Source organism: Astatotilapia calliptera, chromosome 18 (genome assembly GCF_964374335.1).
Source record: "Astatotilapia calliptera chromosome 18, fAstCal68.1, whole genome shotgun sequence".
Lineage (NCBI taxonomy): Eukaryota > Metazoa > Chordata > Actinopteri > Cichliformes > Cichlidae > Astatotilapia > Astatotilapia calliptera.
The window spans coordinates 21276312-21303239 of NC_137439.1; the positions used below are offsets into that span (position 1 = coordinate 21276312).

At 42.2% G+C, this 26928-nt stretch overlaps 4 protein-coding genes across 6 annotated transcripts; 2 read left to right on the forward strand and 2 right to left on the reverse strand.

The window, feature by feature from the left end:
• Positions 1-2150: 2150 nt before the first annotated feature.
• Positions 2151-5468, forward strand: scg2b (secretogranin II b). The gene is made up of 2 exons (XM_026150974.2): positions 2151-2286; positions 2806-5468. Exon 2 carries the CDS (start codon positions 2823-2825, stop codon positions 4614-4616), a length of 1794 nt encoding a protein of 597 aa, XP_026006759.1. The 5' UTR covers positions 2151-2286; positions 2806-2822; the 3' UTR covers positions 4617-5468.
• Positions 5469-5644: 176 nt separating this feature from the next.
• Positions 5645-10151, reverse strand: ap1s3b (adaptor related protein complex 1 subunit sigma 3b). 2 transcript variants are annotated; one of them, XM_080293089.1, is made up of 6 exons: positions 9955-10108; positions 8274-8452; positions 8073-8181; positions 7777-7914; positions 6593-6654; positions 5645-6416 (listed from the first exon to the last, which is right to left on the reverse strand). In XM_080293089.1, the coding sequence occupies exons 1-5, from the start codon at positions 9955-9957 to the stop codon at positions 6613-6615; spliced, it is 471 nt and encodes a 156-aa protein (XP_080149215.1). In that variant the 5' UTR covers positions 9958-10108; the 3' UTR covers positions 5645-6416; positions 6593-6612. The 2 variants fall into 2 exon arrangements, with proteins under 2 accessions (XP_080149215.1, XP_026005372.1); XM_026149587.2 differs by lacking the exon at positions 6593-6654 and having other exon boundaries at positions 9955-10151.
• Positions 10152-10274: 123 nt separating this feature from the next.
• Positions 10275-14522, forward strand: dhrs12lb (dehydrogenase/reductase (SDR family) member 12-like b). Its single transcript, XM_026149585.2, has 10 exons — positions 10275-10510; positions 10929-11062; positions 11142-11224; positions 11320-11415; positions 11533-11614; positions 11688-11749; positions 11891-11995; positions 13757-13847; positions 13967-14104; positions 14220-14522. The coding sequence occupies exons 1-10, from the start codon at positions 10419-10421 to the stop codon at positions 14375-14377; spliced, it is 1041 nt and encodes a 346-aa protein (XP_026005370.2). The 5' UTR covers positions 10275-10418; the 3' UTR covers positions 14378-14522.
• Positions 14523-14527: 5 nt separating this feature from the next.
• LOC113010500 (cullin-3-like) lies at positions 14528-25691 on the reverse strand. Of its 2 annotated transcripts, none has more exons than XM_026149584.2 (16): positions 25583-25691; positions 21070-21267; positions 20829-20942; positions 19719-19879; positions 19470-19584; positions 19152-19380; positions 18887-19032; positions 18579-18755; positions 18297-18467; positions 18037-18144; positions 17146-17270; positions 16955-17051; positions 16702-16836; positions 16386-16572; positions 15826-15971; positions 14528-15715 (listed from the first exon to the last, which is right to left on the reverse strand). In XM_026149584.2, exons 2-16 carry the CDS (start codon positions 21265-21267, stop codon positions 15584-15586), a joined length of 2241 nt encoding a protein of 746 aa, XP_026005369.1. In that variant the 5' UTR covers positions 25583-25691; the 3' UTR covers positions 14528-15583. The 2 variants fall into 2 exon arrangements, with proteins under 2 accessions (XP_026005369.1, XP_026005368.1); XM_026149583.2 differs by lacking the exon at positions 25583-25691 and adding an exon at positions 23484-23783.
• Between the last annotated feature and the right edge of the window lie 1237 nt (positions 25692-26928).

The following is a 26928-nucleotide window of genomic DNA, read 5'->3' on the forward strand; positions in this document are numbered from 1 at the left end:
AGATTCAGTCAGTGAATCTTTTACCAGCAGCGGCCTGCTGGGATATGAGTTTAGAAACCTCTGATCCATCACTCAGAATCATCACAGTGCCCAGGGGGGTTGGTATAACTTCCACAACAAGAGATAAACACGCAAATAGAAGCGCACACATCCTTTAAACTCTACCAGATATTTAACAGCTCACGTCACAACATCCAGACCACCAGGCTGTTTTTCTTACTGACCCACAGCTCAGACACTGGCAGAGAAATATCTACTAAAATGTTGCTTGTTGCTTAAACATGCATTGCAGAAGTTATATTTAGAAGTTGAATAGCATTTGAGCATTTCTGACACATCGGCGTGCTTGTTTTTACACTGTAAAAGGACAAAAGGCAAAAATTTAAAAGGAGATTGAGCAGGGGACCATTTCCTTCAAACATGATGTGAGACAGCTCTCATTCACCCTGTCACTTTCACTCACGCACACAAGACATCGGCCAGCATCACGGCCAACAAATGAGCCAAAAATTGATCTTCAAGTAGTTCTGTGTGCTTGTTCACTTTCAGCAAAACAGATAGGCGACAGTAAGCATGTTCCATCATCAGTTTCTTAATATGCATGCAGGAAAATGTGCCCTTTTGAAGAGAGACACAGTTCAACTCAATTTATACAGCAGCGATGCGACTGCTGTGACCTCTGACACCGCTGCCGTCCCCCATGGCGATGGCTGTTTCTAAATGGAGAGTCACCACGTCCAGTGTGTGATGCTGAGAGCTAACACATTCTCCAAACACCACCACACCTCTCCTCCTTTCCCTTTAACTGTGTTTTGATCTGTGATTCAGTTTTTTTCCATTTGCTCCCCCCTCTCACACCCACACCCACACCGAGATGGACTTAAACAAGGCAGCAGGCACAGCAGCACAGTGGGTCTTTCAACGTCACGAGGGTCTCTGCAGCTCTTCAGCCGTACGTGACAGGCAGCTGACGGCACAGTCGAGTTTCAAAAGCACCTTCCTCCCTCCCCCATCCCTCTGTGACTTTTGGTACTGAGGATAAAGTAAAAGCAGTTTTTCTTTCTTTAAGAGATGTGAAAGGATGGAAAATATGAAACGATAGAGCAGGACAGCGGATGCAATTAGATGTGAGATGGAAATAGGGCAGGAAAGGCAGAGCTGGGCTGAAATGAAAGAGTACTTGTATGTGTGGGATGTCAGAGGACGCTGACCTGAAGCTCTTTAGAGACTTGAGATGTTGTTGGAGCATCAGAGGAGGGTTGTAAGGAGACACTTGAAACGAAAACATGAAACGGGAATACTACAGGAATGTTACTGTTCACATCAACTTAAATATATTAAGGTATTCAAACATGTGGATAAAGTATAACAAGTCTGTGTGGCATCTGTTCATGTACTGTAGAACCTTGGACACCTCGTGTAGTGCTCTTGATTGGTTTAGCATGAAGGCGTCACTGTGCGATAACAGTGATAGCCCAAGTGTTTAATAAGGCTTTTGATCTCACCATAAACTTCACCTGTCGCCACCTTTTATCTCGTCTGCTGTAGACCTTTACACCTTGTGGTCCTGCGGAATGCCGGAGCTTCTGGCCCCCAACAGAGGCCCAGTGTTTATCACATCTCTGTCATCGAAGGGAGAGAGAAAGAGAGAGCAGGAGGAGGAGGAGGGGTTTGGTGGGGGCTGCTCAACTGCGACAGCAACTCCGCGGTGGTTTTAGCCTGTGAGTCATCGCTAGAGGGTTTAACTCTTCCGATGCCAAGTTGAGAACGTGCAGCGATGTTGTTTTTCATGACCAAAAGTGTATTTTTAAGAACCTCTCGTTACAAAGAGGGATTTGGCGTTGGCACATTTAGTTCTACATCTCATAAAACTGGCGCCTAAGAGTTGGTTTCACTTCAATCAAATCAGCTCTCCTGTACATGCAAAGTTAACATTTTCATTGTTTCCACAGCTGAATCTAACAAACGGCTTTATTTCTTTTTGTTTTTCCCAAGCAGCAGCTCCAAACATCCTTCCTGTCAGCATCTTCTACACAGCGCTGCTGTGCAACAGACAGCGTCCAAGGCTATTTTTAAACGCAGCTATTAGTATGCCATATCATAAACCTGAATCATTTATATGGATTTTTAGGGCCGGTTATTGCGTGTGCTGTGTGATGACGCGGTGGTCAGGTGTTGCCTCATATAACCAGGGGAGCTGTCCGAGTGCTGAAAACAGAAGAGAACAGCACCGCTACTGAGGAGATGTCATACACCCTTACTGCTGTCTGAGCTTTACTGCCAAAGGTAAACCACGATTTCTTTTTTATTTATTTGATTCCGTTTTTTTTATTCTGATTCACATCTAGACGGGTAAAATTGAAAGACAGTCTTTTTTCTATTTTTTAAATCACAGCTTCTCGCAGATTTCGACACGTTCCGTTAGAACGAATGAAATAGAAAGAAAACTATATCCTTCTACAGTCGGGGATTACAGTGAGTTGTAATAACGGAGGATTGTTTTTAGTTAATGTGGATGCTGACGGGAGGAAATCTGATTTTTTTAAGACGTCAATAACCAGACGGGGAGTGACTCATCCAGCGATGTGAATGTTTCTCCACGCGCACACCGACACATCGTTCAGTTTGCGAAGCGTAACTCCCCGACAGGCGCACAAACCCCAGATCAAAACAGAATTGTTTACGATCGTGCTCGTTGCTTCCTGATAAGCTTTTAGTTAAGATAACCGAAGAGAGGGAAATAATCTATGATCTTTTCCCCCTCCCAGCTGCTTCACCATCATTGTCCTCTCTCTTGTTTTCCAGGTAATAATTTGCCTATAATGCTGCATTTTCACCACAAGTTGCCCGCGGGGGGAGCCGTGGTCCTGCTCGCCTTCCTCCTTCATGGATGCGCCGTGCAGGCTGCGTCTCTCCCCCGTCACTACAGGCTCCGAGGAGGGGAGAGTGAGGGGCAGCCGGCTGCGTATCAACCCAGCGCCGACATGATGAAAGCCCTGGAGTACATTGAAAACCTGAAGCAGCAACGAAACGGGGGCCAGCCTGAACCCGTGGATTACGACGAAGTGGAGAAGTTCAGGGTCCTGCTTCAGCTCGCCTCGCAGCAGGACGAAGGTCCCGGGGATCACCAGCCTTCCCAGGGCATGCAGAGGCAGGACATTACCGCTGAGCAGCTGATGAAAGCTCTGCTCAGGTCCCTCCAGGATCAGACCGGGAAAGACGCAAAGCTTAGCCCCCCAACGCCGCCGAGAAATGACCGCCGAGCTCACAGGCACCGCACCAAAGATACTGAAATGCCTGAGGGCGCACCAGTAGATTACGGTAACTTCCCCAGACCCCACAAGAAGTACCCACTGATGTTTGAGGACGAGGAAAATACTGACGCTTCCAAGCGGGCCACCGAGGACCTGGATGAGCAGTACACACCCCAGAGCCTCGCCAATTTGCGGTCCATCTTTGATGAGCTCGGGAGGATGCCCACAATCGGTGGGCAGAAGAGAGACGGGGACGACGGGGAGGAAGAAGAGGACCGACTCAGCCTGAGAAACCAGGCCTATGAGGATGTGGCCGGAGGCGAGGAGTGGGTCCCCATGGAGGAGAGGGAAGAGGCGGAGGAGATGGTCAACGGGAGCCATGAAGAAATGGACAGGGCGCTCAGTGACCAGGAGGAATCAGAGAGGGAGGAGATGCAACGCCGGGCCAGCCAGAACCAAGAGGAGGCTGATGATGACACTAAGCTCGTAGATTACTACCTGCTGAAAGTCCTGGAGATGAGTGACCAGACGCAGAAGAGGGATAGGACCGGTGAGCAGAAAAAGAGACTGATCCGTCCCTCTATCGTGGATCCTCGGACCGTGAAGGAGTTGCTGGAGCTTTCCCTGAAGCTGCACGTCCCTCCACAAGACCTTATCGATATGCTGCTCACCGAGGAGCTCCGAAAGCTCCACCGCGATCCACAAGCCGCGGCTCGTTACACGAATGCTGGCCAAACCCCCAAGATAAGGTACTTCAGCCGCAGACTGCCGCTGAAAAGCAAGACTATCCCTGATGATATGGACAGAGAGGACTTTTTAGACATCATCGGGGTAGAGACAATCAGTAACGAGTACCCCGTGGTGCAGAGACCCATGAAGACCTCTCAGCCCTCAGACAGAATGCCTGCTGCGTCCAACCCTGCTGCAAATTCAGGTCCAGTTAAAATCCCCCCTCCCTCCGGACGTAGGGAGAACCTGTTTCTCTCCGAGCTCAACAAAATGCCCCTGAAGCGTGAGGCTGACAGTGACGACGACGACGGCGGTGACGTGGAAGACGAGGTGACAACATACCTGGCGGCAAAAATTCTCACAGAGTACCCCAACACCATCACCAAGCGGGACACCCAGGCGCAGCTGAAGGCGCAGTTCCCGTACGAGCTGTACGAGCGCGCAATGGACTACTTGGGGCAAGTGGACAATGAGAAAAGGCCACTGGTCAAGAGGGAAACCGAGGAGGCCACAGAGGAGAACGTAAAGCCCACAGAAATGCAGGGGAAAGAAAAGATAACGGCTAAAACCTCGGCCCCTCAAACCGTAAACGAAGAGGAGGAGCACCGTGAAAAAACAGTGGCCGGGATGTAGCCAGATGTCCTGCCAGACGCACGAAATTATGAATTTAGTATATATACTGTCTGAAAAATAAAGTTTGGTGGACGTGATCTAGTTTACAAATTTCTATTATATGAACTATAGCCGGTATGACTAATATCTCCCTAACGAAAATGAACTACAGCACTCTTACAAATCAAATAATAAAAAAATAGTCCCTACTTGCTGCAAGAACCTTATATTATTATTAATATATAGTTATACAAGAGATTTTAGGTTCCTCCCTTAGGTTGCGAACCTCTTGCGAATCTCAAATTGCCAGTTAATAAAGAAAAAGAAAAAAAAGAATTAACAACCAAACCCAAGTTATTAAAGATTTGTGATGTTGTTGAAGGTTTGTTTACATTAAATGTGTTTGTAAACAGCACTATATTTTCAACTGTAATCAAATGAGTAACGGTAAAGATGCTTATTTTTCATCCATGTCAAAACTATTCAATTACATATGTGAATATTCATGTAAATTATTCAGTATGATGCTGACCGGGAATTTAAAAACACAAGTACACGGCGTATTTGGAGTACTATTGGAATATTATAGGAATTTTTCATTAGGGCAGTGTGCTGGCCTCAGAGCGAGTGTTGTTGTGACTCGTGATATATTCAGGGTTAGTGGATTTAATGTTGTTATTACAGATAATTATTTCCAAGTCTCAATATCAGAACGTCGCCTGCCTTCCAGCCCCTTTCATACTGCGAAGCTCTGTATTGTTGGCCTAACAGTGATTGTGCTATGTATGCTCATTTTTAAACCATTTTTGTACATGTTCAACAATGTGTGATCAATCACAGATGAATAAAGCATCAGCGGTATTATTTTTCTTCTTTCTGAGTTGTGTTGCCTTATTAAACAAATATAAATGTTGCATATAAAAGGAAGCCAAAGCAGCATGTGCATTATTTTGGGGGGGCGGGGATGGCGGGATACAGCGACATATATATGAGTATTCATTCAAATTAAACATTCAGCACCAAGATAACAAGTCACTACTCAAAGCAAATTGCTTATCAAAAAACATTTTATTTGTAACATCAGAAAATGTACATCAAATGTATACATTTAAAAAAAAGAAAAAGCAATCACACCCACACTAGCATAGCAAGTGCCCTTTCTAAAAGACTAACAGTCAAACACACGTTGTATGTCTTGCACATTAAAAACAGCAGGTAATCATTGGTATCAGTGTTATATCAAAACGAGTTCTGTGCTGTAAGTAACTCCGTAAGTTGCTGAGTGATTGGCACACACACAAAAAATATATATATCAGAGACTTCTCAGACAGACTCCAAACATTAATTTCTGACATATTAATACATGATAAATACAGGAAATTTGGAAATTGGAACATCACTTCCTGATCATGATTTTTTTTCCTTTAAATACCCACCATCTTGTTATTACTTCAAATTTAATAACTGCAATTGACATCGAAAAACCCCTCCCAACCCCAACCCATATCCTCCACACAGAAACGCACCCATACAAACTCTCCTTTCACTTGAATGCATTACTGTTAATGTATATTAGAGTCGCCACAAAAGACATGATGCACAAAGCTATGATTTAGGCAGACATTCAAGTAAAGCCAGATTTTTCTCTTCTGAAAATGTTCAGTAGAATCGAAGTTCGCTCGATTTTCAGGTTCAGAAAAGTATGTGACTGCTATATAGCACATCTTGCTCCCGTCTTCTTCTTTGCTGTTAGTTCATGTCCTTTTGTCCCCCACCCCCACAAGCTAAAATGCAGGTTTGCTCATGTACTCCTCCAATGTCTAAGGGAAAAAAAATAGAAAAGAAAGCACAAGGGATGAAAAAAAAAAACAATCAGGTTCCCAGACTCCAAAAAGTGCAGTGTAATACAAAATCATATCCACAGTCACACATCTACACATCACCTGTTACAAAGTGCTGAGCACAGCAATGCACTAACATAAGCGGAACATCTAACCTTTCTGTCCATATTCAAGGTCATCCAAACAGCTCCACCTCATACCACTCACTGATGTCATCCTGAAGCGATAATGGTCAAAATGAATGGGAGACTAAACTGCATCACTCTAGATAAAAAGTGTTAATCACCCTGACTCAGGAGCACCGAACAACACACCCAGCTACGCAGAGAGCCACGAGCCTACAGGGAGAGCAGGAAGCATCAGCGCTAACATTTAAAGAAAATCTGTCTCACGCTAACACCCAGACAGAGAGAGAGAGACATAAGGGGTAAGAAAAACAGCAAAACACAGACCTCTAAAACAAAGAGGGAGCAGCCACTACTATCCACATGCCTTTTAGTTATGAGGAAGACAAAGGCACAACAGGGATCACCACATTTGATTGGATTCTACAATGCACCGACTACTTCGCACGCACACACACATCACGTTCCCATGTCAGAGCCTCACACAATACTCGTGTTGCTTAAAGTAAACAGTAAGCACTAATTTCAGGTATCTGGGCCTTTCAAAATACCCCACAACCATGATTTAAATAAATAAACAAACTTTGTAATACATTTGAAAACATGGCAACATTGCTTTAAAAGGAGACACTACAAGTGAAGTCTGTTAAATACAATGTATCACCATTAACCTTCTCCTGTTGAGCACTTACATTAAGTATAGTTTTTTGGTATTGCAACTTTTTAACTGAACACTGAAGAGAGCTGATACAGATTTATTCCAGCCTGTCATTCTGTAAGGTTTGCTGTATGTAAGTGCTACTGGAATGGGGATTTCTGAGGAAAACAGCATTTCAGTGTCTGTTTTACTAATAAGAATTAACCAACAGATAAACCGTGAAACTTCCTAAGAGCTGCAAGTAAATTTAAAAAAAAAAAAAAAAAGGCACTGCCTCCTTAAACATGCACTAATTTGCACAGTGGATAAAAAGCATATTTAAGACATTTTATTTACATTAGTCTGAACAAAATAATAATAATAATAATAATAATAATAAAAATCCAAATAGGCCAGAATTTCAAAAATCAACCAGTGCATGAAGAAAACACGCCTATGCCTGCAGTGTCTCGCTTTATACACTGAGCCATGCAACAGATGTTACGTGCTCACACCACAGGTGCAAGTCACAGTGTTTTACTAAGTGCATTTGTGCGTGCATATCAGTGAATCTCACCTCCTGTAACATGTCTGAGGCTTCAATGGAGCGATTCACAATCTGTTTAGAGGTTTCCTGGATCTCGCCTCCCATTAGAAACTCATCCAGGATAAAATAGGCCTTCTCAAAGTTAAAGATAATGTCCAGCTCACACACCTGAGAGGATGACGCAGTTATTAAATTAGAGAAACTACAGAGCAGAACATATTCTTAGATCCAATCTTTGCAGCCTAGTTGAGCAGCAATGTTATTGATTTTTAGCAACACTTTACTTCAGACTACAGCTGCATAACAAATATGAGAAGGTGAAATACATTGCCAAAGTATTTGTCTAGCAGCTCCACGTAGCGATGAATGATCTCCAGGGCTAGCAGCTCATTTTCCTGGCTCTCTACTCCCAAACAGAAATACAGGCTTGCATACCTGAGGAGAATCAGACACAGATGATTAACAGTGGCATTGTGGGGACCAACACCTATTGGAGAAGTGTCAATAAACACGTGAAGCAATCTTACCGCTTATAAACAATCTTTAGGTCTTTCCACTGCATGAAGTTGCAGGAGCGGGGTTGCCGTGCCAGCACCATGGTGGTCATGTCCCTGATGATCTTCTTCTTCTCACGTTCCGACATTGACGTGAACCACTTCTGCAGACGCAGCTTCCCCTGGCGACTGAAGAGCAGCATGAAGCGCATCTAACGACACAAGAGGGCATTGTCAGAGGGGAAATCCTGGCCCGTGTCGAGGCAGCAATGATGACTCACACAAACAAACAGAAATCCACATCAAGTTAATCCCGAGAAACTTTATTAAGCAGCCGGCGCTGCGCCCACACCAACACACACAGTCACAATCAGGACTGCACAAGTGGCTGTGCTGCTGGCACGGTTCATTAGCGAGTAACTTGACTGACCAAACACGAGGGGAAATAAAGGGCTTGACAGGGAGTAATAGTGAAGGTCACTGACAACTGAGGAAGTGGCAGTTTTCAAGTGAGCCAGCGAGTCCAGCTTTTGGATGTTTGGATAACGTGTTTCCGAGCACCGGTCAGGTTTGAGTACATATCCAAACAGACATTAGTCTCCTTCATCCCCACCCCTGCTCTGTCGGGACCACACTGCCGTGCCGTTTCCTCTCATTGTTAAAGTTAGGCTTCAAGAATAAATATTACTTTGTCTTCAGGCTTTATGGAGCATTTTTCTCCCAATCAGAAGCGAGAACTTGCAAGGCTCTCTGAAATATCATCCTGATTTTAGGTTTCATTTAAAGAAAAAACAAAAACAAAAATCAGACTCGACTTTAAGAGTACCAGGTTTTTGCTTGCAAGAAAACAAAAGAGGAAAAACAGGGGGTTGTCTCAGTAGTGAGGTCTGTCAATTATTTTCTACCATTCAGGTCACCAGTGAGGCTGTAATGCCTAAACCCTGATGTGCAACAAAGAGCACACTTAAAAGCCAGTGGACACCACTGCAGTCATAAAGAAGTATGTGTAGTATGACACAATTGGCGTGTCCTGCACAACATTTATGATTCAGCCTGCTTATGTGTCATTCAAATGAGCAGCTGAGTTCAAGTATCTGAGAAACCCATTAACTAAAGACAGAAAAAAAAAAAACAATACACGGTTATACAATGTATAAAGAAGAAACATATTCTTCTATTATAGCCATTCAGGCCAACAAAATGAAGACATACCAGTTCTTCCACTACTAGAAATGAACAATACAGAAGGAGATAACATTATTAGACTGAGTGATAGTCAAGCATTAATCACCAGAGATACAGGAAGACTTGATTGTTTAAGTCTACACACCTGTAGGTCATTTACAGGTGTGTACACCCCTTAAGAACTCACAGGCAAATTAATATGTAAAGCATTAAACAGCCAGCAGGGCAACGCTCGACGAGAAGTCACAAAACCTGTTTTCTTACAGAATAGACCTACTGGTAGAGCACACACCTTACTTCCGAGTTTTATTAAAAGTAGGATACAGACAATATAAGTGGAAACCAAGTAGACTCTCATCAGGCCTGAATCGGAAAACAAACCTGCCCCAGTGTAGCAGGAAGTGCTGTTAGAGGCGCAGTTTCTAGCTTTAGCTACCTGTCAGCGACAGCAGGTGCAACAGGTGAACAGTCGGGGTATTTTTCGCCTACAGTCAAGCGCACAAAACAAACACATTCGCCAGAAACTTACCATTTTCAACACCAGACCGAGGAGCTACAAAACACCGTGAAAATATTTAAAAACGAAGTACTTTAACCCTCACAAAGGGTCAAACTGCCCGGATGGACACATATCTATCCTCCGTGAAGTGAGTACAGGGTGAAACTTGGCTAACTCCGCCCACAATGCCGCTGGGCAGTGACGCGTCATCCGTACTCACAACCATCGTGGATTGGTTATCCTGGGCTTGTATTTCCAGGGATCCGCCCAACCAGGAGCGCCCTTTAAAAAAAACAAAAAAATCTGCCACGTGACTGTGGGACCCACGTTAATGAATGAACTGATAACTGGCGTCGCTTGACTGCTGTCAGGGTGTGTGTTTAAATGTTATTCCCGGTCAGAGTCGGCAGAGAGCAGCAAGCGCATCCCTCTCCTCCCGCCTCATGTGATTATGATCTATCACACAGCTGCTTGAACAAGGACTGGAAAACTTGATGCACTTTGTTTGGGATTGTTCCTCATTTGAAATCATGTCTCTGTACCGAAATGCCATCTGGTTTTTGAATGGAATCCAGCAATATACAAGGTCAGTAGGATATCATTTTGGTGTTGATCTGCTGTGTGTAGGGATGTTGTCCAAAGATGCCTGGTAAATATCAATCTTTTTACTTGGTATTGTTTTGTTCTGTCTCTCTTTTTTTAAAACTAAAATTAAGATTTCTGCCCTGTGACATGCATTTCATGTTGTTTATTCAACCCTAAAAGCTGCTCCGCAGAGCCATATCAAAGGTCTGATCACTGTGTGGCACAATCATCACACAAACTGCCCTTTATGTACAGTTACAATAGTTCTATTGACAGCTCGTGTGTCTTGAGGATGACAGTCTCATCGTCTCATCATCTCAACAACAATGCAGGCTGTCAATCACAAGCTGCCTTTTGAGAAATGATCAGTCCTCGCCTTGAAGCATTACCTTTATTACATGTTTTCTGCACGCCCGTAGGAAGGGATACGAGGTGGCATCTAAAGAGTTTGATCCCCGGGACCTGGATGTGTCGGTGGTGGGGAGGTCATTTATGATTACTGGAGCCAACAGTGGAATTGGAAAAGCAACAGCCGTGGCTATAGCCAAGAAAGGTACACGCCGGAGGGTTGTGTTATCTGTCAAACATCACCACATAATGATAGCAAATAAAACCTGATGCTTTGTCTCCAGGTGGCACGGTCCACATGGTTTGTAGGAACAAAGATAAAGCAGAAGAAGCCAAAGAAGACATTGTTACTAAATCTGGGAACACGGTGAGAATATTGACTTTGAATACAGAAAGTAAAAAGCAAATAAAAAATCCCCTGATTTATGAGAAACAAAGTGATGCCTAATCTTCATATTCTAGGAAGTATACATCCATACTGTGGACATGTCCCAGTCACGCAAAGTCTGGGAGTTTGCAGAGGCCTTCAAGAAGCAGTATCCATCACTGAATGGTTTGGCATGTATCACCTTTATTCTTTATTACAATAAATAGATTTCATATCCTCTTTCCTAAGCTAACTGTGTTAATGGTTTAGACTAAGTTGTGTGATTGGACTTTTCTCTGCTTTGGCAGATAAACAATGCAGGGTGTATGGTGCACAAGAGAGAGCTGAACACTGAAGGGCTGGAGAAGAACTTTGCCACCAACACTATGGGTGAGATTTTCTTCTGATGGTCAGACTGTTGTCTTGCATAACAATTTTTCAATTTTTTAATTTCCTTTTTCAGGGGTGTATATTCTCACACAGACTCTTATACCACTTTTACAGAAGAGCCGGGATCCAAGAGTGGTATGATTACACGCATAAGTGCACACAAACAAAGTGTTCATCTGTATAGTGCAGACAGCATAATGCCACTCTTGTCCACGTTGTAGTGGGTCATGGTGTTGTAAGCACACTGATGTATTTATTCCCCCTCCTGCCTATTAGATCACTGTGTCCTCAGGAGGCATGCTGGTACAGAAACTCGAGGTCGATGACTTGCAGTCGGCAAAGGGCTACTTTGATGCCGTTATGGTCTACGCACAGAACAAGGTAAGACAGGAAGGTGTGGTCCAGAGTTTTTAAAAATTAAGTTTGAATCTGCTTTACATTGCACAATACCATGTCTGACTGGTTATATACAGTGGGGCAAAAAAGTATTTAGTCAGCAACTGATTGTGCAAGTTCCCCCACCTAAAATGATGACAGAGGTCAGTAATTTGCACCAGAGGTACACTTCCACTGTGAGAGACAGAATGTGAAAAAAAAAGAATCCACATGGTAGGATTTGTAAAGAATTTATTCGTAAATTAGGGTGGAAAATAAGTATTTGGTCACCTCAAACAAGGAAAATCTCTGGCTCTCACAGACCTGTAACGTCTTCTGTAAGAAGCTTTTCTGTCCCCCACTCGTTACCTGTATGAATGGCACCTGTTTGAACTCATCATCTGTATAAAAGACACCTGTCCACAGCCTCAAACAGTCAGACTCCAAACGCCGCCATGGCCAAGACCAAAGAGCTTTCGAAGGACACCAGGAAAAGTATTGTAGACCTGCACCAGACTGGGAAGAGTGAATCTACAATAGGCAAGCAGCTTGGTGTGGAAAAAATCAACTGTGGGAGCAATCATCAGAAAATGGAAGACATACAAGACCACTGATAATCTCCCTCGATCTGGGGCTCCACGCAAGATCTCATCCCGTGGGGTCAAAATGATCATGAGAACGGTGAGCAAAGATCCCAGAACCACACGGGGGGACCTGGTGAATGACCTGCAGAGAGCTGGGACCAAAGTAACAAAGCTCACCATCAGTAACACACTACAACGGCAGGGAATCAAATCCCGCAGTGCCAGACGTGTTCCGCTGCTGAAGCCAGTGCATGTCCAGGCTCGTCTGAAGTTTGCCAGAGAGCACATGGATGATACAGCAGAGGATTGGGAGAATGTCATGTGGTCAGATGAAACCAAAGTAGAACTTTTTGGTATAAACTCAACTCGTCGTGTTTGGAGGAAGAAGAATACTGAGTTGCATCCCAAGAACACCATACCTACTGTGAAGCATGGGGGTGGAAACATCATGCTATGGGGCTGTTTTTCTGCCAAGGGGACAGGACGACTGATCCGTGTTAAGGACAGAATGAATGGGGCCATGTATCGTGAGATTTTGAGCCAAAACCTCCTTCCATCAGTGAGAACTTTGAAGATGAAACGAGGCTGGGTCTTCCAACATGACAATGATCCAAAACACACCGCCCGGGCAACAAAGGAGTGGCTCCGTAAGAAGCATTTGAAAGTCCTGGAGTGGCCTAGCCAGTCTCCAGACCTCAACCCCATAGAAAATCTGTGGCGGGAGTTGAAAGTCCGTGTTGCTCGGCGACAGCCCCAAAACATCGCTGCTCTCGAGAAGATCTGCATGGAGGAATGGGCCAAAATACCAGCTACTGTGTGTGCAAACCTGGTAAAGACCTATAGTAAACGTTTGACCTCTGTTATTGCCAACAAAGGTTATGTTACAAAGTATTGAGTTGTATTTTTGTTATTGACCAAATACTTATTTTCCACCCTGATTTACGAATAAATTCTTTACAAATCCTACCATGTGGATTCATGGATTTTTTTTTTCACATTCTGTCTCTCACAGTTGAAGTGTACCTCTGGTGCAAATTACTGACCTCTGTCATCATTTTAGGTGGGGGAACTTGCACAATCGGTGGCTGACTAAGTACTTTTTTGCCCCACTGTAGGTCATTTAAAGTAATGGAGAAGACTGACGTAAGATGTAAAGAGGCCACATTGTGTTGTTCCTTTTCAGAGACAGCAGGTGGTGCTGACAGAACAGTGGGCCAAAGCCAATCCTGTCATTCACTTTTCTGTCATGCATCCAGGCTGGGTAGATACACCAGGTACACTCATTTGAGCAACAGTTGCAGTTTTTCTTGAACTGTATCTTAATTAGTCTTCCTCCTTTCTCAAAAACCACAAATACAATTAACAGCTAGATCTATTTTCTCCTTGTTTCCAGCCGTTTCTACATCAATGCCTCAGTTCCACCGGATGATGGAGGACAGGCTGCGTACTGTAGAACAAGGAGCCGACACAGTCGTGTGGTTGGCTTTGTCCAGGGTGGCTTCCAGAACACGCAGCGGTCAGTTCTTTCAAGGTAAACAACACAAAATGTGACGGGCTCCACCATATTTTCTGTTAACCTTCTCAGGTCAACTCAAGCATCGTCATCGTCTGGCGCCACCAGTTCTGACAGCTTACATGTGTTGCAGATCGGAAGCCTGTTCCCACCCACCTCCCTCTGGCTTGGACTCACAGTTCGGCTGAGGAGATTCAGAGTTTCATGACTCAATTGGAGAATCTATCCAAAGATTTTCAGTTGCAAGCTGACGCAGATCCCGCTGGACCTTGTAGACCACAGTTTGTCTAGTTTGTCTGCTACGTCATAACCATATGACCAGCTACTGGAAAAGGTGTCGTCGATTCTTAACAAGCCTGTCTACAGCAACAGTTGCATGTTTATGAAACTGCGTTCTGTAGTGTCACAAAATATTGATTAAAGACGAAATAACTGACTTGATTGCATGTGCACTCATGTCTTGTATATTTACATTACAAAAACAGATTTCTGACTCGTGCTTTATATTTGGAAATTTGCACAAATGTCAACAGTGCTTAAATCTCAGATGTGCAGTTGATGTTTGATAAAATAGGAAAAAAATGGCTTTTCTGCACCTGATTGCTCAGTCTCCTTTATGGCGCCACATTGTTACATATTTGCACAATATTACGGCAGTATAAACCCAACCTAACAGATGGAATGTGGGGGGGGGGGGGAATACCTATTATTATCTCAAATTCAGATAACTGAACCATGACCAAGCGTGCTGGGAAGGAAACACTTTCTTCTATATAAACACCAGATGACAGCGTTGTGTCCATTGGGAGAAAAGACTGTACTTGTGTTCTTGCAGAGCAGCGGGATAAACTAGATGTTTTCATCCTCAACTGTCTGGGTGTGGATTTAAATGCTATTTCCACAAAGGGTCAGCAGAGAGCAGTAAACGCTCCCTCTCAGCCCGCTTCCTTTCATACTGATCCGTCACAGCTGGTTGACAAACACCAGTAAATTAGTGGACTTTTTGCAATTGCTTGCTTGAAAAACTCCAGCATTTCATAATCGTTATTTTGTAAGAATCCACATTTTCCTTTTTTTTTTCCTTTTTTTTTTTTTTTAAATAATTTTATTTTTATACAGTATTGAGCCAAAAAAATAAGTGGTGCATTCACATTTTTCCCAAGGGATTCTTTTCAAGTTTGAGCTCTACAAGGGTAAAACAGTGAAAAGCTTGAAGCTGGATCCATCCATGTTAAAACTCTCAGGGAACAGGAAGTTTGGTCAGATTTAAAAATCATCTAGAAGATTTCGATGGATTCTTTTTTTCCTGTAGTAAGATTTTTATTCCCCATTTATGTTTTTACTGTATTTTTTTGGAAGGGGCGATGAGTCGGGTTCCCAGTGTCTGTCTCTAAAAGAAACTTCCAGTCCATGCGTAACAACAGTCCAAAGAAAAACAACTACCCCTCCCCCTCCCTCCAGTCCAGTCTCTTCCTCGTCTCCTTCACAGTTCATCTTCTACGCAACGTAGGTGTACACTTTACGGTCCTCTGGTGTCCTCGCCAAGTATTCTCTTTCTATAAGTCCCTCTATCCGCTTTTTGATTACCACAGGGCTCGGAAGAAAACGTGCCCGGAGCTGCTGAGTGACCTGAACAAACACACACAAAAAAAAAGAAGAACAGAAAGTAACAGCATTAAAATTGTTGTTCATTATTTGAAAAATGAAAATGGATTCTGTAAAATGGACGAGTTCCTTACCTCTGCAACCAGGACATTGTGTTGCATCTTCTTCCTCGACTTCATGATTCGGACAATGGCTGCCTCAATCTCGTGCTTCCTGTCGTCATCCACTTTCTGCCGAGTCTCTTTCCTTTCAGGGTCTGATTCACCTTGTTTAGCAGCAACTGGAAAAATTGGATACAGGAACTGTATTACAGAAAGGAAGTGTCCTAACTCCACTTCAAAGAATGCTATGGTTACACAGCCACCATGTAACAGTAAGTATTTCAGAACAGAAGCCTTTACTTATGCATAGCCCTAAATAAAAAATTTTTTTTTTTTAAATTAAAAATAAAAATTAAAGTAAATTATTGTGTTTTTATTTTGAGTTAAAAAGCTGTATGATATTCTACTTGTGGTACTGAATCAGTCAGTATTAGATAATATAAGTACTAATATGAAATACTATTATATTTTTAAAAAGCACAGCGGTGATGACCCATATATCCTGGAGTGTCAGCCGAGACGGACAGAAAGGGTCCCGGAAAAGACACAAGACATCAGCGAGCTCTGGTGCATTACACACAGCCTTTGCTCACCTGTCTGAATTTTGACTCTGTGCAGTCTCGAGGTAAACTGATCGTTGACTGTAAACACGTGTCCATTTTCTATCTCCTTGGACTTGGGCTCCTTAGTGAGAATTCGCTGTGTGGGTTTCCCACATGCTAAAGACTGTAATGCTCGCACCAACTCTCGCTCTGGAATATCTGTCTCCTGCTGAATCTCCTGTAGAAAAAAAAAGAAAATTGGCTTTAAGTCAAAAACTGTGACACCAATATGTACAAAAACACACATATATAAAGACATTAAGTCATATAATGGTAGAGTGCAGCCATATAAAAAGTGTGTTCCCACCTCAAAAGTGCACTTTTCTCTGTTGTTGAAGAGCATGAGGATGGTCATCTGGAAGGTGGAGACCTGTAGAATGTGCTTGCGGGTGTTAGACCCTGTCACCTGGGCACCTCCCATACCCAACTCTGAACCATCCTCCTGCACATGGAGAAGGTTTAAAAAACATGTTTTGCTGCTTAACAGAAAGATTATGAAAATCCTCAATGATACTGATTTTAATTTCAATACTAAAGCAGTTTTGAAATGCAGAATCTACCTTTTTAACAGCTCCATAGAAAGTTGCGTTTAGGTCAGCTCCTCCCATGTGATGTTGTAATGTGAGCTGTCTACCACTGTGCTTAGCTAGGTAAAATCTGGTAAATAAAAACAAAGGCGGTGAAAACCAATAAATTAAAAGTACACTGAGATCTTCTTTGTATTGCAAAACATATGAAGAAAGAGGATTACCGTCTGAAGACTTCAAAGGCGTGTCTGGGAGCAGGGGGGATGGTGCATTTAGGTGTTGCAGACTGTGTGGGCCAGTAGCCAGTAGTTAGGACTCTTACTGTGAGGTCCACACCACTTAAAGATGCCTGGAACACGTACATGAAAAGCAGATAACATGACTACACACCCATTACAGCTTCAATGCAGAATATCTGGTATCAGACAGAGTAAGAGAGCGAGACAGAGAGAGATGGTACTCAACAAATCCTGAATAAAGAAAAAAAAAAAAATCAATGGGAGAATTTGGCCCCAAAAGAGACAATCAACAGCTAAATTAATGACCCTATGAGCCAATCATGTTGTTTGACTAACGCATATACACAGTAAAGCCTCCACTGTGTAGTTTAAGGCATGTCTACTATTGTATACCAAGTAAAGATGTGGGTCAGTGTACTTATCTTTCTGAGATTACTGTATTCATGAAGTAAATTAGCATTTGATATGTTCAAATGTTCCTTTGGGGTGAGGCAGAGACGATCACATCAGCACTCTGGACTCGAGAAGAACTTTGACTTCTAATCTAAATGTGCTTTGTGACCACGAGTTAATGCTCTCTAGTCATGCTTTAAAACAGGACTTCTAAATAATAACCTAAACAATGACTTCTTCTTTTTAATTTTATTGTGAGACATGACCCCAAACATCACAAAGTGTGGAGATAAGGCACTGACAGAACATATTTCAAAATAAAGTGTGTGCCTAAGTTGAACATGCAAGGATGTGCTGTGTAGCTGTATGAATGTGCAATGCGTGGGTGTATGAGGCTCTATATCTGAAATCCTGCTGTGCTATCATAGAGTTCGTCAGCTGTGCTGGGTTTTTCTGTGTGCCTTGTTTTTCTGACTGACTTACTGATGTAGTTTGTATGTGTTGCCTGAACTCATCCATGGTAGTGTTGGAGATGCTCATGTCTCTGAACATCCCTTCCAGTTTTGAGGTGAACTGACAGCCGCACTCTGTCTGTAACAGAAAGAGATGAAGAAAATGACGTGAACCCTCTGACAAAGATTTAGACAGGTGAAGAGAGGAAGCACGAGATAAATGATATGAGAATGTACAAGTCCCGTGCATAAATTTATATACAAAACTACTACTTTTTGAATGGTTTTTACCTTGAGCTTAGAGATCATGTTCTTTTCTGAGTCGTCTGAGACACTCTTGTTACTGAGCAGCCGACGACCCAAATGCTGCTTGTAGTACCTTTCAAAAACATCCTTCTCCTGCATAAACCGGAACAACACCATGGCCTTGTCAAGAATCGACTCCACTTCCTGTTCCGTCAACTATTCAAACAAGAAAAGGGCAGAAACAAGATAAAAAGTAGAAGTCAACTGCTAACAGAAAACTCTAAATGACTTCCAGATCTACTCAAGGTTTCTGAAGAAGCCACTCACCCCTTTGACTCCCTTCTTGAGCTTGTCATCAATAAAGAGTGAAAGGTACTCTGGAGAGCGGGAGTTGAGGTTCAGGAAATACTCAAAGTCTCCAGCTATAGTTTGTTTGAAGAGTCTGTCGTTGTTGAAGGCCTCGAGGAGGAACCGATCAAATCGTGTTTTCAGGTCTAGCAAACCCTGTTCAAACGGTGGTAACAAAGAAGTTATGTAATCCAGCACGATACAAGTCTCTCTTGGTACTTTAAGCATGATTAACCTGATATTTAAATCTTCTAATGCTACACTTTTTTCAGATACCAGAGGCATACCTGAATGTAGTCAACGGGGTTCTTGCCCTCTCCCTCTTCTGACACCAGAGCTTTGCCTTGCTCTCTCAAGTAAGAGCTCATACACTCGCACATTGTTTTCAGGCCATTTGGCACACGACTAAACAGCTTGTACATGCATGCCAGGTCTGAGAGTGAGACGTGAAGTAAAAAACAATGAGAAAGGAAATTCTTTGCTGTTTTTTAAATTTTTTTTTATTTCTGAATTACGTGCACAGAAAAGTCATGAATGATTTAATGCTTTTACCTTCCGTCTTGCCATTCTTAAGCATATGGACCAAGCCAGAGTTCTCCATCTCCACAATGGTCTTCATGTGTTTTGAAATTAGCTCCCTTTCCACTACTTTGACAATGGGTTCCTCTGTGGACTTGTCCAGGCAATGCATAACTCGCTCAATCTCTTCATTGATTCTGGCCTCTACCTTCTTTATGTAGACACTGGCACAGTTTTCTGCTAAGAACTTTTGGCTTTCCATCTGAAACAAGCACATATTATGTGTTGTTATAGAAATTATTTAGAATAGCAACAAAAAGATGGAGTAAAAAGTGCATAGCACAGACTCACCTGGAAGAATTCTGCTGACATATCTAAGAAAGGACCCTCAAAGTCCTCCTCGTATACAGACCTGCCATCCAGGCCTAGAATCATCAGCATCTGGCAGGCATTTCTGATAGCTCCCCTGCAATGAATTGTAGAGCATTCGAAATAAGGCCAGGAAACTAGCCCATCACTCAATTTTGTACTTGAACAAATTTTCAGTTCTGCAGTAAAAGTGTTCTAAAGACCAAGAAGTGAAGCACTATTCTTTCACACCTGTCTACAACCTCTCCCTTTCTTTCCCGTGCAATCATGTCCAGTAAGGTCTGTCGGAGGTGATCCCGAATGCAGCCGTAGCGCACCACCTGGTCTCTGAATATGATGAGGCCAAGGTTGTAGACATTTTCCACATTGTTTTGCTGAACATAGACCCTGTCCTAGAAGACATGAGAACAGAAGATGCAGTTTTCTATGAAAATATGTACTATGATAAACTATGGTATGAAAAAAGGGATGGATTTGCTGTACTGCGATTATACAAATACATAGTAGCATATGTAAATTTACAAAGTAAGAAGTGGCTTCCAATAAGGTAGGTTATCAGCCTTCAGTAGATTAAAACAAACAAAAAAAACCCACTGTCTGGGCTAAAGAAAGAGGACAGTACAGAACTAAAGAACTCCAGGACAGCTGTGTAGTCTCTGTACTGACGGTGCCATTGTTTACCCTACTGTTTTCTAAGGAGCTTGGAAAGAAAAGCGTCTGGACTTCTTTGAGTTGCTTGAAGACGTTTCACCTCTCATACGAGAAGCTTCTTCAGTTCTAAGGTCAAATGGTGGAGAGTCCCAGATTTAAACCCAGTGGGAGTTTCCCCCCAAAGAGGGACAACGGACCCCCTGATGATCCTCTACCTAATCACATGAGCCAAGGTGTGAAAGCGGGTGTGAGTCACAATCAGCCAGGGTTTCGGGTGAGCTCATTGTGAAACCTGGCCCCACCCTATCATGTGATTTCCTGAGGTCAGATGACCCAGGATGTGAGTAGGCGTTAAGGCGTCTGGGAAGGGATCGCAAAACTGGATTATAGATGGCAGACAGTTGGTGTCGTAAACCACCGCCTCTGTTTAAAGATAGTCGCTCACAGTGGACGTAAATGACTTCTTTCACTCCTCTTTCAAACCATCTGAGGAGTGAAAGAAGCCGTTTACGTCTACTGTTAACACAAATGACCATCCCTTAAATATCACAAAATTATTTCCATGTGCAAAAACACCAAACAAAAGTTACAAATGCTCTATGAAATCTTAAAGATCTTTTACAATTACTGATGTCCAGCTTCAGAACTTTTTACATGAGGAGTATGACTAAAACACAAAAGCATACCTACCATGTACATGAGGATGTCTCTGATCATGACCATGGCAGTCTGGTGGTCATTCCAGGCCTGATTCAGTGTTTGCAGAAAATTATTATTTAAGGAGTTTAGGACATCTTCCCGTACCTGAAGATATAAATAGTCAAATAAAGTCATCTCAACATCTGGTGTGGTATTATGAATAATTGTCTTCTTTTCAGATCGATTCTCATCATTGTCTAAAATACTTTGAAACTGATGAAAGTTTCTTTACCTTGTTGATGAGGTGCTCAGTGACCACCTCCCTCAGGCCTGTGTACAGCTTCTCCCCATGTTTGTGGAGCACCATTGTGTAGGCGTTCCTGTACAGCTCCTCAAAGCTCAGTCCACTGTTGTTTTTCCTCTGAATCTCCTGGATAGCATTCTTTAGAAGGTCCCAGATGTTGTTCACATATTTCTCATCCATTGTCATCTGTGAGAGACAAATATTAAATTCAGATACTTTGATTAATGCCTTTTCTGTTTACAATGAAAAAGGATTAGTCTTTCCAAAGCAGGTCTATCTGATGTATCTCATGTCTTTTGTATACTCTTGCATATGGTCAGTAACTGTTTTGTAAAAATATAAAGACATAAGTTTTTTTCTCCCTTCTGTTGGAAATTAGTGTAGGAATGTTGAAAGCCACATCTCTGAACCTGAATATTATGCCAAAAACAAGCAATCAATCAATCAATCAATTTTTATTTATAAAGCACTTTTCATACAGAGAAAATGTAGCACAAAGTGCTTTACATAGTTAAAAGCAGCCCACCCCACACTCTCAATACACATATATCCTCCCACCCACACACACATACACACGCGCGCACACACACACACACACACACACACACACACACGCGCACACTTAAAGAGTAAAAATTGGGCTGGGCTCGCATGAGCCAAGTGAGGAAACACTATAACAGGGAGCCGTCTGCACCGGGAGCCGGTCACAGACCGCAGCCTCCAGGCTGGGCACACAGCAGGAGGGAGGCAAAGGAGCCCCCCAGCCAGGCTGAGAGGACCCCAGAGACCCAGCAGCCACGGTCAATAACAGCCCCGGTGCAGAGAGCGCCCTCCGAGGAAACACTGGAGATATGACGCAATACAATATATATAGGGTAAAATGATAAAATAAATAAGAACAGGATACAATATAAATATAAATAGAATAAGAAGATTAAAAAATGAATAAGAATAAAATCAAACAAATATTAGGTAAATCCTAAATTAATAATAGAATAACAGGATAGAATAAATAAGCATAAAATAAATAAACGCTAAGTAAAAGCTAAATTAAAAAGGTGGGTCTTGAGCCTGTTCTTAAAAACATGTACGTTCTCTGCGGCCCTGAGCTCCTCCGGCAGGCTGTTCCACAGACGAGGACCATACCACTGAAACGCTGCCTCTCCGTGAGTATGTGTCCTGACTTTAGGGACAATCAAAAGGCCAGTACCAGAGGACCTCAGGGTCCGCGGGGGTTCGTATGGTGGCTTGTTTAACAGGTTACCAAACGCCCTGCTTTCTGCTTCATAAAAATAATAATAACTTTTTTTCTTAATTTATGACAAACAATTAAACTCTCTAAATCAAGAAATAAGGCCACTGAGTCATACCATTTGAAAACAACTGTACCTATAAAAGAGGTAGGTAAGTAGGAAGTAGATGTGAATTCTCTCAGCAGAAATCTTAACCTGATTTCAGTGGAGAACAAGAGCCAAGCTGTTCAATCTGCTAGAAATGTTTTCTCAATTTTTTTTTTCCTTCTATAAATACCGTTTTTTCTGACAGTTGCATATTACTGGGACTGTAAATGGCGTGGTAAAGCTTTTATCTCTTAAGGGAGTCTATTATGCATTTTGAAAAGGTGTTTAGGATCATCATCCATATCTTGATTGTGTGTTCATTAAACAATGGACCATTTCATTTTTTTCTCTTTTTTGGCCAAATATACCTCGCTAGCTACTGACAAAATCATTCTTATTTTTGCTTCATCATCTGTTTTGGGTTTTTCTTTTTCTAAACTGTCCTAAATGTATCAGGCTTGATCAGATGCTTATATGCAAACGTCTAAGTGTGAATTTGTGGTAGGGGTGGCTGTGATGGGTTGGCCAACATCAACACCATAACCTGTTCAAGTTATTTTGACCATGTTTACTTTAGCACCTTGTTGGGATGAAGTTGCGCTAGCTCTCCAGCTAACTCTGCATGACAATGTGTGTTGATATCCTCCGCGGGCGGAAGCAAAAGCATAGCGTGAATAAATAGCAACAAACAACCCTGCTTATCGTTACCATAGCGCACTGATACCTGCAGACTGACTTAGCAAATGTCAAGACAGCTAACACGGCCAGGCCCGCTACTTAGCTAGCAATCTTCTCACTGAAGTTTCAATTAATGCTAACATAAGCTCATGACAAATGACGGTGACATTTACAAACCAATAAGCCAGCTAGCATTAATTAAACTGCACGATAATACGCCCAAGGTAACTGCTGAGATTGAAGCAGTTTTCGCTTGAGTGACATTTTTTTCTTCGATTGAGCAACTAGTTAGCAGGCAATTACTAGCATAAAGACCTGTCATCCCCTGACTCGTCTCATAGTTTCGGCTCATTTTACAAAGCTCATACAGTTTTCAGTACTCACAGGAAAGGCTCGTATCCTCATCTTGGTGTCCTTCTTGGGGCCGCTTTTTAGGTTGGACATGATTAGTTGCAACGACTATCCTTTCTAAGTTGACTTAAAGACTACATGAAAGGCAGCTGCTAATTTGCTTTCAGCGCCCGGAAAGCGACAGAGAAACTCGGTGACCTCCCCTGTGGGAATTAGGTCGCCCTGTGTGTCTGTTGTGTTGTTGTCAGTCGTTCTCCTCAGTGGTTTTGGCTAGTGTTAGCTTGTATGCAGTGATGGCGGACGGCTGTTCTCCACTGCGCAATCCGAAATCTCGCGAGAGGAGAAAAGTCACTAACAGGTGCATTCCACAGGTTGGAAGTTAGCGGTTCTTTTTTTTTTGAATAAGCTTTATTGACAAAGCACAAAATATAGATCCAAATTACAAAAACACAGTGTCCGGGGGTTTGGTAAAAACCAAAACAGAGCAGTCTAGTAAAGAATCACATAACATTGAACAGGGAACATAGGTTTATGGTTTTGACAGCGTTTACATTTTGGGAATGTTGTATGGTTCTAACATATTGTTTGGTTTCATTTAAAAAGCACTGAAAGGATGGTTTTGCGTTAGAAAATTTCAATTTATGTATATGAAATTTAGCCAGTAATATCAGTAAATTAATAAATTAAAATTTGTTTGCCCTGTCCGTGGGGTACTTAAAGAAACCAAACAGTATTTTCTCATAACAAAGAGAGAACTCAGAAAAGATAAAAGAAACAACAAAAACACAAGCATAAGTTAGACGAGATAATCCCTACGCTTTCATGAGTAAAACTCTCCCTTTACTGGATAAATCCCACTGCAGCTAAGCATTTAGCTTATGTTTTATTCAAAATTGGAGTGAAATTATGGGAGAACCTGGTGGATTGATTTTTATTAATGATGATACCAAGGTAAGTGACAGACTCTTTCACTGGGATGCCAGCAACAGATAGACTGGTACAATTTCTAAGGGCAAGCAGTTCACATTTGCCAATGTTTAAGTGGAGTCCTGAAGCTAAAGTAAAGGCATTAATTGTGTTAATAGCTATCTGCACCTGTGAAGCATGTTTTAAAAAGAGAGTTTGTTTTGCTGCAGATGAGCCATACTCTCTTAAATATGAGGCGGCTTCAAATTCGAAGAGTTCCAAATTTTGACAGAGATGACTGATTAGGGCTTTATCCCAGAAACGTTTCATTAATGACAAAATATTTTCAATCACTTTTTCATGTGTTAGAAGGGAATTATTAAGTTTCTAGTAGCAGCTCCTACAAGTTTGGGCAGCATTAGGATTGAGAAAGACTTGAAGTGATACTGCTTTGTGGTCCGTGAGTGGAGTTGGCATTATATTGACTATAACATTATTTCTAAGTAATCAGAGACTAACCAGAAGTCAATACGGGATTTAGAAGAGTTGGATTTGTTACTCCATGTAAATAGTCTGGCTTTAGGGTTTTTAAATTCTCCAAATGTCTATTAAATGAAATTTTTTGCATAAATGTATTTAAACAACAGGACAGAGTTATTTGAGCTAGGTGGCCATCTGTCTAGTGAAGGATCTGGAGGAATGTTAACATCGCCGAGTTAGATGTCGAGTACTTTTCTGGAGATGTCTTCTTGCTTTTGCTCAGGGACACCTGAGAGCCTGAGGTTCCATCTCCGATGGTATCTTTCAACTTCGTTGACTTTCAGTTCTACTTGAGACAATCTGCTGCTGTTTTTCTTACAAGTAGCTTTAACTGTTTTGGTGACATTCTTCAAAGATTCTACTTCCAAGAACATGAAGCCAATAGACTTCTTCATGACCATAGCCTCCAGATTATCCAGAGCGCTCATTAATTAAAGTAGCAATGTTGTTTTGCACATCAGCAAGAGTTATATCACCTTTGTGTTTTTTACCATCGGAGAACAGCGTCTACCTCGGTCGCCATCTTGGCTCCGTTAGCGATTCATGTCTTACATACCTTGATGGTTACATCGGCAATAATAATTAGACAATAAATAAGTGAAGTATTAAGTAAAGTATTTTATCAACCGTTTCATCTTAAAGTAAAACACAAGAAAGAACAATGTATAGAAAAAATATTCAATTACCTTTTGAATCCTTTATAGTACCCTCAACTTTATCACTTTATTCATCTCTCACTGCCATTTGTAAACGAGGACATAGGTTGCTAGGAGATAGATATTGGAATTTTGTGAAATATATTGTAGTTTGACTCATGGGGGGGCGGCTTACTGGGGGGGGGGCTTACAGTAACCCCCCCCCCCGGTGTCGGAGGGGGGGTTACTGGGCTTAAGCCCGGGTCAGACTGTAATTTGTTTCATAGTTAGATGCCTGGCTGACAACTGTATAAAACAAAAACTGCACACACTATTCGAAGCACATAGCGCACAGTCGTAAATTCCCCCTAATTTTGGTATGATCCGAGCTCGGACACTAGCCGACTGAGCACAGCATTTAGGCAGGTGAGGGGAAGAAGCTGCTGCGTGCGAATTTGCTATAGGAGAAGTGCAGACAGAGGAGAGCTTAAGTTTGACCAGGTACCAAAGCAAATCATTCGTACTGTACAAATAATGTAAATATGACGGTGTATCACAAAATATTGATATCAAACTGATCACTTGACCCATATTACGTTACTTGCTCTTTGAGTGAATCAACAAATGGCGAAATGAAAAGCTGAACAACAATGCTGTTTTTTTTTTTTTTTTTTTAGAGAGTCTTTACTTGTGTTTATTTCATATTTTCAGTTGTTACCCTCCACGGCTAAATAAAGCACTCTAAATCGGTTTCAGTAAATGAAGGAAACGGTTTCCAAGGCCTAATCCGTGGATCGACTTCCTTCGAGGCGTGGACGTCTATCAGCAGAGAATGTCCCTTAGTCTGTAACACAGTCAAATATATTCTCAAGTAATATTCAAGCATGCCATTCAGCGTGTTAGTACGAGCTCGGGAGCAGCTTGGGAGAACAAGAAAACAGAGACTGCTTTAGATTGTCTTCCCAAAGTGACTCAACTTTATTCACAAGTACAACAGTTTATATAGAGGGTAAAATTCATGAGACAGCAGATTTATCAGTTTAAACCAGTACAGACCAAGATAAGGCAGCGTCTTCCTGCCCATGGGTGAAGAAGCATCCTTTGTGTAGTTTATCAGTTCAGCTACAATTGTGATTATCTCAGCGACATATTTTCAAGGCACAAAACGAAGAGTTCTTTCATTAGTGAAATCTGAAACAAACCATTTGGCCTTCAACAGGCGTCTAAAAGATTAAGAAACTAATGTAGCTGAGGGAGTGATCTCTGTGGTATTTCAACCTTGTACCAGCTTGTGATTCTCACACATCAATTCTTGGGTCAAAGAGAAAAATAACTAAAACAAAGGGGCCTTATTGAATGACTTATGAGTTTTCCTGTATAATGTCACTATAAAACAA

What these genes read in the sequence shown, in the direction of transcription:
- LOC113010500 (XM_026149583.2), bottom strand. Translation starts at nt 23,543, where the DNA reads ATGTCCAACCTAAAAAGCGGCCCCAAGAAGGACACCAAGATGAGGATA. An exon ending in ACCCCGTTGACTACATTCAG is followed by an intron (nt 18,756 to 18,886) that starts GTATGCCTCTGG and finishes CCGTTTGAACAG; the next exon opens with GGTTTGCTAGACCTGAAAAC. An exon ending in GCCTTTGAAGTCTTCAGACG is followed by an intron (nt 17,052 to 17,145) that starts GTAATCCTCTTT and finishes TTTATTTACCAG; the next exon opens with ATTTTACCTAGCTAAGCACA.
- scg2b (XM_026150974.2), top strand. Translation starts at nt 2,823, where the DNA reads ATGCTGCATTTTCACCACAAGTTGCCCGCGGGGGGAGCCGTGGTCCTG.
- ap1s3b (XM_080293089.1), bottom strand. An exon ending in CTAAAGATTGTTTATAAGCG is followed by an intron (nt 8,182 to 8,273) that starts GTAAGATTGCTT and finishes GATTCTCCTCAG; the next exon opens with GTATGCAAGCCTGTATTTCT. An exon ending in TAGACAAATACTTTGGCAAT is followed by an intron (nt 7,915 to 8,072) that starts GTATTTCACCTT and finishes TCATCCTCTCAG; the next exon opens with GTGTGTGAGCTGGACATTAT.
- dhrs12lb (XM_026149585.2), top strand. Translation starts at nt 10,419, where the DNA reads ATGCACTTTGTTTGGGATTGTTCCTCATTTGAAATCATGTCTCTGTAC. An exon ending in GGAATCCAGCAATATACAAG is followed by an intron (nt 10,511 to 10,928) that starts GTCAGTAGGATA and finishes GCACGCCCGTAG; the next exon opens with GAAGGGATACGAGGTGGCAT. An exon ending in AGGCTGGGTAGATACACCAG is followed by an intron (nt 13,848 to 13,966) that starts GTACACTCATTT and finishes CCTTGTTTCCAG; the next exon opens with CCGTTTCTACATCAATGCCT.